The sequence below is a fragment of the Pipistrellus hanaki genome, assembly GCF_964339955.1.
Source record: "Pipistrellus hanaki genome assembly, chromosome: 3".
NCBI lineage: Eukaryota > Metazoa > Chordata > Mammalia > Chiroptera > Vespertilionidae > Pipistrellus > Pipistrellus hanaki.
Window position 1 is genome coordinate 170,234,426 of NC_140505.1, and position 11,827 is coordinate 170,246,252.

General features: G+C 50.3%; 1 protein-coding gene across 1 annotated transcript; it reads left to right on the plus strand.

Moving 5' to 3' along the window:
* The first annotated feature begins 1,587 nt into the window (after positions 1-1,587).
* On the plus strand, positions 1,588-5,023 carry RBP5 (retinol binding protein 5). The gene is made up of 4 exons (XM_084878102.1): positions 1,588-1,797; positions 2,097-2,275; positions 3,867-3,968; positions 4,461-5,023. Exons 1-4 carry the CDS (start codon positions 1,725-1,727, stop codon positions 4,512-4,514), a joined length of 408 nt encoding a protein of 135 aa, XP_084734228.1. The 5' UTR covers positions 1,588-1,724; the 3' UTR covers positions 4,515-5,023.
* Positions 5,024-11,827: the final 6,804 nt, after the last annotated feature.

Genomic DNA, 11,827 nt, shown 5'->3' on the forward strand with positions numbered 1-11,827 from the left:
GACGTAAGCACGGCCAGACGAAGATTGATGAGGCCGCGGGCCAATCAGTTGGCTGGGAGGGCCAGGTGCTGCAGCGGGGGAGGGAACCAATGGGACCGGGGAGTTGGGGCGGGAGAATGCTTTCGGGCTTTTTCCCCCCCGAGGATTGCAATTTGCGGGAGCCAGGGAACTGCGGGGGCTGGAGAGGAAGCTGGGAAGCCGTAGAGAGGGGGTGGGAAATAAGACGGACCTTGGGAGGATCTAGAAGCTAAAACCTCGGGGGGTGGGGAACGAAGACGTCAACGGAGACCTGAGGGAGGCGAGGAGGAGCAGCACCGCGTCACCCCCTCCCTGCCCCCTCCCCCCCAACTCTGCATTAACCTCTTTACACAGCCCATTCCATCAGCAAGTCCCTGCTGCGTGCCTCCTGGGGACCGTGAGGTGAAACCCATAGCCTGAACCGGAGAGATCCTAGCATTTCAGTCCCCAGCCCCAGGTCCCTCAGGAAAACACTGGTGGTCAGCAGGGGGTGGAAAGGGCTTTGGAACTGAAGGAAAAGTGAAATATCTGTGCGTGCACACACACACACACACACACACACACACACACCCCTACCTGTGGAGGCAGTTCACCACCAAGTGTAATTTCCCCCACTGCCTACCCTCCCTGCCTTCTTCTCGCCGAATTCCCCACCTCAAACCATCATAAATCAGCCCATTGATTCTGAAGCCAGAGAAATTGGTAGGTAGGTTGTGGGGAGGGAGGGGGGCACAAAATAATCTAGGCACGCCTCCACTATTGGAATACTGGTAAGCTTGGGCTGTCTGAGGGCTGAGGACTGGGGGTGAGGGGTGGGGAGTGGGGAGTGGGGGTTAGTATGTATCATCAATGACTTCACAGGGAGAAGGAAAGCCCTGGACCCCAAGCCAAAGAGTGTAAAATTCTCCGGAGAAGCCAACCAAACTCCTTCCTCACCTTCCGCTCTGGGCTCTGAGCTCCACACCTCCTCAGGCTGCCAACGGCCCCCTCTGTGCTCAGGAAGAGCAGTTTCTCCACTCCTCCCTGGTGGTCTTGCAGGACAGAGTCTGGAAGGCAGCTCAGCGGAGCTGTCTAGAGGAGTTGTGGGGGCCAGCGCTATAGGATTGTCTTCCACTTTGGCTCTTGGTCAGCTGGCTGTCCTCCTTCTTTCCCCGCCTTCTCCCCTCCTACTTTTCAGGATCCCCCAACTCAAACCCAGGATCTCAGAATATTGTTGGAACTCATCCCTGGGTGAGCCTGGAAGAGCCCACACACCACACAGCAAGACCAGCTCCCTCCCAGGGGGACACCACCTCCCTGGAGCTCTGGAATGGTTCCCAAGCCTCCCACAAATGGGCTGGGAGCCAAACGGACCTCTGGGAAGGCTCAAGTCTTGGATGACTGACAGTCTCGGATCCTGCTCCAGGTTCCTTCCTCAGGAAAAGCCGAGGTCCGGCACAACCTTGCCAAGTCCCTGCCCCTCCTTCACGCGGCAAACGCCACCCCAAACTCATCATGAGGGGAGGGAGGAGGTCTGGTAGAGCTCTTATTGCAACAGAGCCCCGGCTCTATAAAAGCCCTGGTGAGCATAGACCTTTACACAAGCCTGTCTCTGGGTGCGGAGGCCTGGCTGGAGTCTCTCCCGCCAGACAACACTCCTCCCTCCTCACCCTGTCTCCTAGAGTCAGGTCCTAAGATCTTGATCTCCATCTTGGCCAGCCCGGACAATGCCCCCCAACCTCACCGGCTACTACTGCTTTGTCTCCCAGAAGAACATGGAGGACTACCTGCAAGCCCTAAGTAATGGCCTCACCCCTCCCAGACCCCTCTCGCTCCCCTTTTCCCTCTGTCTTCCTGCCTCTCCATCCCGTTGAGAAGAGGGAAGGCTGGGGTTAGACCCTGTGGAAAGGCTCAGGAGCTGGCACCTTCTCTTGGGATCCCTCTCTAGCCAGGAGTATTTCTAGGAGGGTGTGAATCAATATAGTCCAGACCCAGCTGAGAGAAAGCTCGTGGCCCGCAACGGGCTGCTGCAGGTGGGGGAACCCTGGCTGGCTGGCTGGCTGGCTAAGAGGACACCGGCTAAGAGATAATCCCCACAGACATCAACGTGGCTCTGCGGAAGATAGCGCTGCTGCTCAAGCCCGACAAGGAGATTGACCACCAGGGCAGCCACATGACCGTGAAGACCCTCAGCACCTTTCGCAACTATGTCCTAGAATTCGAGGTGGGAGTTGAGTTTGAGGAGGACCTGAGGATGGTGGATGGACGAAAATGCCAGGTACCTTTTCTCAGGTTTGGGGGGGGGGGGCGGCGGTGTGGATGAGCAAGTAGGTGCTTCTTAACAATTTGGGGCAGAGCAAAATGACCTCACCCAACCAGAGCCAGGGGGAATGACCACCACGGCATGCTGTGGAGTTCCCCGGAAACCGGCTCCTGGTGCTCCCCACTCCCACTCTCTCCCTGCCGGGATCTAATCACCAGTCAACAGGACCAAATATTTGCTTGCCCTCTAGCCTTTGACCCTATTCATCACCACAGTCTCTTTTCCCTTAGCTTCCAGAGCTTCACTCCCCTGCATTTCTTTCTGCTTCTTCTTTTTTTTTTTTTTTTTTTAATATATTTTATTGATTTTTTACAGAGAGGAATCTAGAGGGATAGAGAGTTAGAAACATCGATGAGAGAGAAACATCGATCAGCTGCCCCCTGCACACCCCCTACTGGGGATGTGCCCACAACCAAGATACTTGCCCTTGACCGGAATCGAGCCTGGGACCCTTGAGTCCTCAGGCCTAGGCTCTATTCACTGAGCCAAACTGGTTAGGGCTTCTTTCTGCTTCTTACATATTCTTTTTTTTTTATCTCCTTTACAGATCCTAGTTCCCTGTTGCTTTTTATTTTTCTAATATAGCTACTAGAACTCTTTCAATTATATATGTGGCTTACATTCCCATTATATTTCTACTGAACATTGCTGTTTCACATAGCTCTCATCTGTTCCTCCCTAGCCTTTCTCACTATGTTTCTCACCTGGTACCTGAAATTAGCCCTCAATCTTAACCCTTCTTTAAACCACTCTGTGTACTGTAGTCACAAGGATCTAACTTGTAAAAGAGACTATGTCACTCCCTTACTTAAACCCTTTCCATGGCAATCTACTACACTCTAGATAAGGTTGTATGCTTCACGCAACACACTAGCGTCCCTCCCACATACACACTAGGTTACAGCCCCTCGGAACTGTTTGCCCTCTTTCTTACTTCTATGCTGTTACTTTCCTTGCTAGAAATTTTCCATTAGCTCCAATCTAATTAACTCCTCAATTCTTTGAAGATTCAGCTCCTCAACAGTCTTGCCTCGTATCACAGATATCTATTTATGGCTCTATCTGATCAAGATTCTGAGCTCCCTGCTGAGCAGGGTCTATCTTATAAGTATTGATTGGAATGCCCAGGCCCACTCATCCCTGAGTGTGGGAGCTTAATCCTTCATTCCCAGGGACACTTCAGCTGTCCTCAAAACTGAGAAAGAGGAGGAAAGAGATTCCTTGCTGGGACTCCCAACCTATTTCTTCTTTCCTAAAGGCCCCTCCAGCTTGACCAGAAGTATCCAGAGGACAAAGTCTCCGTTCTTCATCACCCACTCCCCAATTTCACCCTTGTTATCCTGCTCTGCCCTACAGTAGACAAACTGTGGGCCCCCCTCAGAGGCCTTTGGGAGTGGGGGGCAGGGATCCTAAATTGGAGCAGCCTTCTCACTCAAAATGAAGGGGCTGGAGCAAGACAGTGTCTGCTGTGGTGTGGAAGGGGACAGCCCAGCCAGAGTGAGTGGAACTGCCCCTCAGTCTTCTTTCACTCCTGCCTTGCCTGTAGACCATAGTAACCTGGGAGGAGGAGCAGCTGGTCTGTGTGCAGAAAGGGGAGGTGCCTAACCGAGGCTGGAGGCACTGGCTGGAAGGAGAGACGTTGTACCTGGTAAGCTGGGTGAGGTCTGGGGAAAGGAACCCAAATGGGCATGTCTGGAGAGGGGCCTCCAGCTAGGATTCATGTCTTTGCCCAAATCAAATAACTCTACTACTCTACCTCCTGCCCCCTCTCCAAAGAAAGCAACCAAGAAAGGGGAACAAAAGCACTGGGGAACAAAAGCACATAAAATAAAAAAAATAAAATAAAATAAAAAAGCACCGGGGAAAGTCGAGGGAGGAAAAAATAGAGTGGGGTTCTGGCTACAAGTCAAATGAATGTCCATAAATCAAAATGGAGACTTCACCATTTCTCATTCCCTGACCCAGCTACCTTCCTTCCTCTGGGGTGAAAAGTTGAAGGTCTGAACAATGATACAATTCCTCATGCATCAAATGCTCTAGTTGATGTATCCTGAGGATTAAATGGAGGTCAAGGACCTTGAGAAAGGACTCCAGCTGGCAAGAACTTTCTTTCTCCTCAACCTTCCTTCTTTACCCCCAGGAACTGACTGCAAGGGACACGGTATGCGAGCAGGTCTTCAGGAAAGTCAAGTAGCCAGAGAGGAGCCGAAGGCCACTCCAGACAGCGCCGGTCCCCAGACTCCTCTTGTTTGTGCACCTTCAAGCCCAGATTGTCCCAGGTCATCAGGCCCTTTCTCAGGCCCTTACCCTCCCTCTGAGTCTCTCCTCAGCCCTCCCCATGTTAATCTGTAACTTGCAGCCCCCAAGGCCAAAGTCCTTTCTTTTTCACACTCCACTGCCCAATAGTGACCTTATATCCAGTTCATGGTCTGGCCTCCGGGATGAAAGAAACAGGCAAAGGGGCAAGGACGCTAGAGAATAACCAATCTCAGCTCTCTTTATTTTCCATCTAAGAAAGAACTTAGCGTTAAGCATTTGAGGGTTAGTGAAAAGTCTATCCTGGAGGACCTTTTGGAACACTGTGACTGGGGTTTAAGACTTTAAGAGTCTTTTTGTCTATGTCCTTGTCCTTATTTTGGAGAAAGCCTCATATGCTCAACAGAACCAGGCCCAAGGCACTGAACAGAGTTTGTTTTTCCAACATCTGAATGCATCCTGGCTATCGTATATTTTCATCCTACATGTTGGGGAAGAAGGAGGTGACTGGGTAAGACTCTTTGTGCAGTACTGGGAGGAGGTAGAGAAGCTTCTAAATAATGGCCTGGCCTCCATGTCTACTTTGAGAAGGATAGGCAGCAAAAAGGCCTGAAAAGGGAAACAGATGGAAGATACAAGGCCAAGGGCTAGAAAGGTGAGGATCATGAAGGTGTGGAGGCAACAGTAAAAGAAAGACCAATAGGCCTGGCTATAGAGACCCTCTGCTTAGAGGCCAATAAAAATGGGGACAGAGGATAAAGGGGAGAACTGAGAACACCAAGGCCCCTCTCTTAGGGTTCTAGAATCACTGCCCTGAAAAAAAGTCCCAGAGAATAGGGCCTATTCAGGTTCATGGCCAGCTCTAACCTCTAGCACCTCCCTACCTCCAGTGGCCTTGGCTCTTTCAGAATAAAAGTATTGTAGGACAAGAGTCAGAAAGAAGAGGACTCAGTGTGAGGTGGGGACAGAGTCTGGCCGGGGTGGAGAGGGGAAATTGTTGGAAAGTCCCTGGCTTTTGCTCATTAGATAAACATTTCTGCCCCCTGCAATGGCTATGCCCCACACACATTCAGGTCAGTCACTGAGGCTCCAGCCAAGAAGAACTAGGCTTGCATATGCATAGCTCTTGGCCGGAGCCTCAGTAACTGTCCTACCACACACTCTGGAATGCATCTGGAAAAGAGCAAGAAAAGAACTCAGAGGAGAACTGGAAAGCTTATTCCTTACCCAGTCTCTCTGCAGATAACCCCAGCCAAGTGGGGAGGAGAGAGAGCCTTCACTCAGACAAACTGCCCAAAAGAAGCTTCAAGGGCTGCTGGGCCCTACCTTTTCCCTTTCCAAGGTAGAGAGAAGCTGAAGGACGATGCTCCGTGTGTATTCTCCCATTACCTAAGTCACCAGGTCAATGCCGTGTCCCAGCCACTCTGAGTTCACAGTGCATATCCAAGCCTCTCCCCACAGGGCTGTTCTCTGTGCTCTTTATGTCGGGTCAGTGCCCCTCACAGACGTCTTGACAGAGGGCCTGGCCCAGAAGCTTGGAGGCCTCCATGGTGACTGGCAGGCCCAAATAAAAGCAGCCTCAATCCCACAAAACTCCTGTGACATGAGTATCCTCATCCTCCACTTGATCCCGCCCCTCCAGGAGCCAGAGGCCTGAAGTCCCACAAAGGAACACAAGCAACCAGAGGAGGACTGAGCAGCTTCAGAGCCCTTTACAAGGGGGTGGGAGCCTGGACCTACTGAGACTAAGAGCTCTGCTGCTGCTTCCCCCTATGGGCAGCAGGGGGCGCTTCTCACCCCTGCGGGAGCCAGAGACCCACCAAGTTGTCCTCCCTTCTCTGCCATCTTCTTAGATATACCATTCCCCACTGGACATACACATACACAGGACTTCCCAATCCGCATACTCGCTCTGACAAGACCCTCCTTTAAATCAAGGGGCTCCATTCATTCTGATAGAAAAGATGGTCACCAGGGGCAGCAACATGTGAGTAAGAAAAGGACAAGGGGATGAGGCAACTGCCATAGATGGATGATGGATACCAAGGTGAGTCTCACCCCAGCCCTTCCAGAGGAACACAGGGTGGGTCCTGAGACAGACTTTGATGATTTTTTTTTTTTTTTTTTTTTTTACCAGAGTCTTTGGTCCAAGGGAAATGATCAGGAATCCAAGTTGTTTATTTCCATCTGAGATAAGGGCTGGCACCCATCTAAGCCAGCCCTATACCAGGCCCCTATCGCACTTCCACTCCACACAGGTGAGATAGCACCATATGGCTACCAACAACTTTCTTGCCCGAATGCCAAATGATCTTTTAGGTCAACCCAGACACTTCTGCTCAGAAGTAACTGGCCAACAGTGGGCAGGAGGACAGGAGCAGGTGTGTGTCCTCTGAAGCAGAGCACCACGTGCTGCCCAAGGACTCAGGCTCCAGGTTCTGGGAGGAGGCAGGAGGAGCAAAGTCTAGCCGTATACCCCTCCCTAGCTGACCCCCTCTTCCCTCCAACCCACATGCCCAGGGAGCTCAGGCAGAAGCAGGAAGTCCCTCAACCCTAAATCACAAAGGCCATCCCAGCCAGGAGGCTGAACCTGGAGACCCTTTGAGATCACTGCAAATCTTAGGATCCCAACAAAGAGCACAGGCCTGTCCACATGGACCCCTTTTGCCAACCCAAATGCTATCCCCTAAGAGGCAAGAACCCTATCTGGTTTAGGCTTAAATAACCAAAGGTCAGAAAGAGGCCAGCAGTCCCTGATGTGGCTGAGGATAAAGATGAGGGTGGGGGCTGCCCCTACTTATGGCCTGGTCCTCCCCTCCCCTCCTTTCTGACCTTCCACAGGCTGCTCTTCCCTCTGGAGTTCACTGCTCCTGCCCAGCCTAGGGACTACCTCCAATACCGAAACCCTGCACTCTAGGACATCTCTCCCAACTTCCCTCTCTCAATCAAGATAACACCCATGCCATCAGGGTCCCTGAGCACTGACCTGGAGCCACCCCAAGGCTGTGTCATGTTATTAACAGTTGAGGATGGGGGAGACCTTGCTGGTACAACAGGAGGGGAAAGGATGAGGAGGCCAAATGGGCAAATTAATGGGCTCTATGCAGGACTCTGATGTAGCCAACCTGAGTTTTTGTGGAGTGAAGAAAGAAACAAACAAAGATGAAAGCCAAGGCCTCTGAGGCCAGAGGTGCACCACCAGAACCAGCACCTGAACCAGCACCCACCAGATTCTCCTCCTTTCTTAAATCTCAGTCCACAGAATGTCTCTGGTCTGACTCTGTGGGTCCCTGTGCTCTACACTGAATATTGACCTTCACAAAAGGCCAGTCAGACCTCAGGGCATGAGATGGAGCTGACCTTCCACACTCACTCTTCCAGCAAGAACAATGGGGCCTCTGTCCTCTCAAGGACTTCCTGGCCCATCATCTACCTGGGATTGAGCCTCCTGCCTCCCTCAACCATCCAGTCCCAATTCTTACTTCTCCCTACTCCCACTTTTGTTCTGGCCATTAGGAAGAGGGGAAGCCCTAGGACCCTCCATTCTGTTCCCAATGGGTAGTGCCCAAGTTGAAGGTTACCAGCATAGCCAGATCATTGGGTTCATTGGTAAACCACTTGCTTCAGAGGCTCTAGATCAATGGTTCTCAACCTTTCTAATGCCGTGACACTTTAATACAGTTCCTTATGTTGTGGTGACCCCCAACCATAAAACTATTTTTATTGCTACTTCATAACTATAATTTTGCTACTATTAATGAATCATAATGTAAATATCTGTGTTTTCTGGTGGTCTTAGGCAACCCTACTAGCTGTTCTCAAGCTGCGGGTTGCGACCCACAGGTTGAGAACCACTGCTGTAGATATTCATACCAAAGTATAATTGACTGATATCAAAGATTGAGAGACAGTATAGCCCTCACCTTGACTGAAGGTGATAGGGATGGAAGGGAGTCTCCCCCTAAAGCTTCAGGACCAGAATCTCTCACTTTGTCCCATAGTCCCTTCAACCCCAGGAAGACAAGTGTGCCGTCCCAGACTGCACCACCCTACAGAGCCCTATGGAGTCAGCTGTGCAAAGCCATTAGACTCCACCCCTACCTGAGTTCCTCTTGGACTCCTCCCCCACAGTACACACTGAAGCTATACCATTCAAGGGGCTGGACCCTCTATGGCAGGGGCTGTGTCCAGGCCCCAGACTTCTCTAGTTACCAGCTGCAGGTGCAGCCACTTTCCCTCAACCTGTTCTGGCTCCTTACCCTTCTTCTCCACGGATGCCAGCACCCTTGGCCCTGACCTGGGTTTTTGTTTTTTTTTCCCCTCATGCTTTCCTCTTGCCCGAGAGTCCTCCAGCCTCCTACCCCTGATCCCCTGCAGCATAACTCCTGACATCTTTCTACCCTAACGAGGCCCCAGTGATCCTTCCAATCATACCACAGTTTGGACCTCACCAGCCCTCGCTCCCTACCCTGGACATGACCCAGGACAAAGAGGATTGACTTGAGTATCAACTGCACAGTTTTCCTTTTATACCAGTGTGTGTGACCACCATGCGTCTGTCTTGCACACGTCTCTTCTACGAACGGTATATGGGGAGATGTGTGTGTATTGTCAGTGTGGCTTTCCATCCATTGTTCTAGAAGGCTGCTGAGAGCCAGCACCTTCTTCTCTCTTTGCTTCATGCATGTGACAACAGCTGAGGGTATTCGTTGACTTAGGCAGGGGGAGAGGGCACAGCTAAAAGCACTGCTTGAGGAGTCACCATGATCTTGGGCTAATTCTTTCATTCTGTGTGACTTTGTTTCCTCACAGGACTGGTCTCTTCTGCTTTGATGCCTGTGAATGATCTACTCTCTTGTCTTTCACTCCCACCCCCTTTCCTCCCCAGCTATTTTCAGAAAATCCTGGCTGCCTGTCCTTGACCCAGCTGTAAGGAAACTATTGTCTTGCTTAATAAAGCTTCCAGCTCCCTGATGGAGATACAGTCTCAACACAGAAAAGGGCAGCTGGATTGCAAAGCACTCCTCCTCCTCCAGGTGGCTCCCTTCACCAACGCTACCACTCACTTCTCCCTTCTCTTTCCCACTACTTCTTTTCTGAGTAGCACAGATGGAACAAGGGGAACCATTTGAATAAGGATTTATTAAAGTCTTAGCAGAAACAAAGGGAACTAGAACAGAGAATAATATACCAAGTTGATTATCTAAAACTAGAGGTCTGGTGCACAAATTTGTGTCCTGGCCCCAGACTTCTCTAGTTACCAGCTTTACGAATTTGTACACCAGTGGAGTCCCTCACGAAACCAGCTCTCTGACATCTCCTGAGGGGTCTGGGATTATGAGATGGCCCAGGCCAGGCTGAGGGACCCCAAGGGTGGGGAGAGACATGGGAGGTTGGCCAGCTAAGGAGGGACAGCAGGAGGGCTCCAGGGCTTTTCATCCTATCTCGCTCAGGCCAAATTGGCCGGACCCCAGCAGCAAGCTAACCTATCGGTCGGTGTATCTGCCCCCTTGATGGTCAGTGCACGTCATAGAAACTCTTCAACCAGTTGGCTGTCTTCCCCCTGGTGATCAGCGCACATTATAGCGAGTGGTTGAGCAGCCTTGGCATATCATTAGCATATTACACTTTGATTAATTGAATGAACGACCGGACACTTAGCATATTAGGCTTTTATTATATAGGATACAAATGCAGCCTCACCTATAAAGTCCTCATGTGAAAAGAAGGGATGGTGCAGGATACGGCGGAACAGCCTTGCTATTAGCAAGCAAGGCACATACACAGTATGGTTAAGGAATCCTTTATTGAAGAACTTGACTTCAGGCTTCAAAGTCCACCCAAAGCCCCAGGGGTGGGAGATTTGAAATTGGAATCTCCAGCCTCTGAACTTGCCCCTTGAACAATTTGTGGTGTGAGACCACATTCCTAGATTCTCTGGACTCACTAAGGTCACCCTCCCCTAGGTTCAGAGGGCTTCTCCTTCCTGCCCATCCCCTCTCCTTTTCCACAGCTTCTTGGGAGCTTGATATCCTTTGCTATTTCCCTCCAAAGCCCCACCTCCTCTTGTGTTTTATCTGCTGTAAATAATTGTTTTATCTGTGCAATCCTATTCCTTGGTGGTGATGGGTGAAGGGGCCTTTCAGATCTTAGGGTGGAAGAGGAGAGAGAGGGCCAGTGTCCCCAAGGGCACTGTGGCTTCAGGTTGATCCATCTGAACTACAATCCTACCTGGCAAAAATAATATCCTGCCCACTGACCTTCTGCATTTATTGTACTAAAATAACATATCTACTGTGATAGCCAGCCTCTGAGATGGCCCCAGTGGTCCCTGCTCCCTGACATTCTCATCCATGTGTCGTCCCCTCCCATACTGTATCAGGGTTGGTATGTGTGACCAATTGAATAGGATATTATACTATGAAGTGATACTATGTCACATCCAAGGCCAGGTTATAAAAGACATTTCAGATTTTCTGTTCAATATTGTGTCTATAGCTTAAAATTTGTTAAGAAGATAGATCTCGACCTATCCAGTTTGGCTCAATGGATAGAGTCGGCCTGCAGACTGAATGGTCCCAGGTTCGATTCCAGTCAAGGGCACATGCCAGGATTGCAGGCTTGATCCCCAGTAAAGGGTGTGCAAAAGGCAGCCAATCAATGATTCTCTCTCATCTTTGATGTTTCAATCTCTCTTTTCCTCTTCCTTCTTTTCTCTGAAGTCAATAAAAATATATTTTTTAAAAAGATAGATCTCATGTTAAGCATTCTTTTATATATATATATATATATATATATATATATATATATATATATATATATGTTGTTTTGGTTTTCTTAATAGAGAGGAAGGGAGAGGGATAGAGAGCTAGAAACATTGATGAGAGAGAACATCTATCAGCTGCCTCCTGAACACCCCCTACTGGGGATGTGCCCACAACCAAGGTGCATGCCCTTGACCGGAATCAAACCTGGGACCTTTCAGTCTGCAGGCCAACGCTCTATCCACTGAGCCAAACAGGTTGAGGCATGTTAAGCATTCTTACCAGAATTAAATAAAAATATTTTTAAAAAGACATTTTAGCCTCAGCCTTGTTCTTTCTTAGAGTACTCTGGGGACAGCCAGCTGTCATGTCATCAGGACACTCAAGTGTCCGATGAAGAGGGCTCTGTGTGCAGGAACTGAGGCCCCTGCCCACAGCCATGTGAGCCAGCCATCTTGGAAGCAGCCCCTCCAGCCCCAGTCAAACT

Bases quoted from the DNA above. Each gene is read 5' to 3' on its own strand.
- RBP5 (XM_084878102.1), top strand. From the start codon at position 1,725: ATGCCCCCCAACCTCACCGGCTACTACTGCTTTGTCTCCCAGAAGAAC. The intron at 1,798-2,096 runs GTAATGGCCTCA...TAATCCCCACAG, and splicing joins GGACTACCTGCAAGCCCTAA to ACATCAACGTGGCTCTGCGG. The intron at 2,276-3,866 runs GTACCTTTTCTC...CCTTGCCTGTAG, and splicing joins TGGATGGACGAAAATGCCAG to ACCATAGTAACCTGGGAGGA.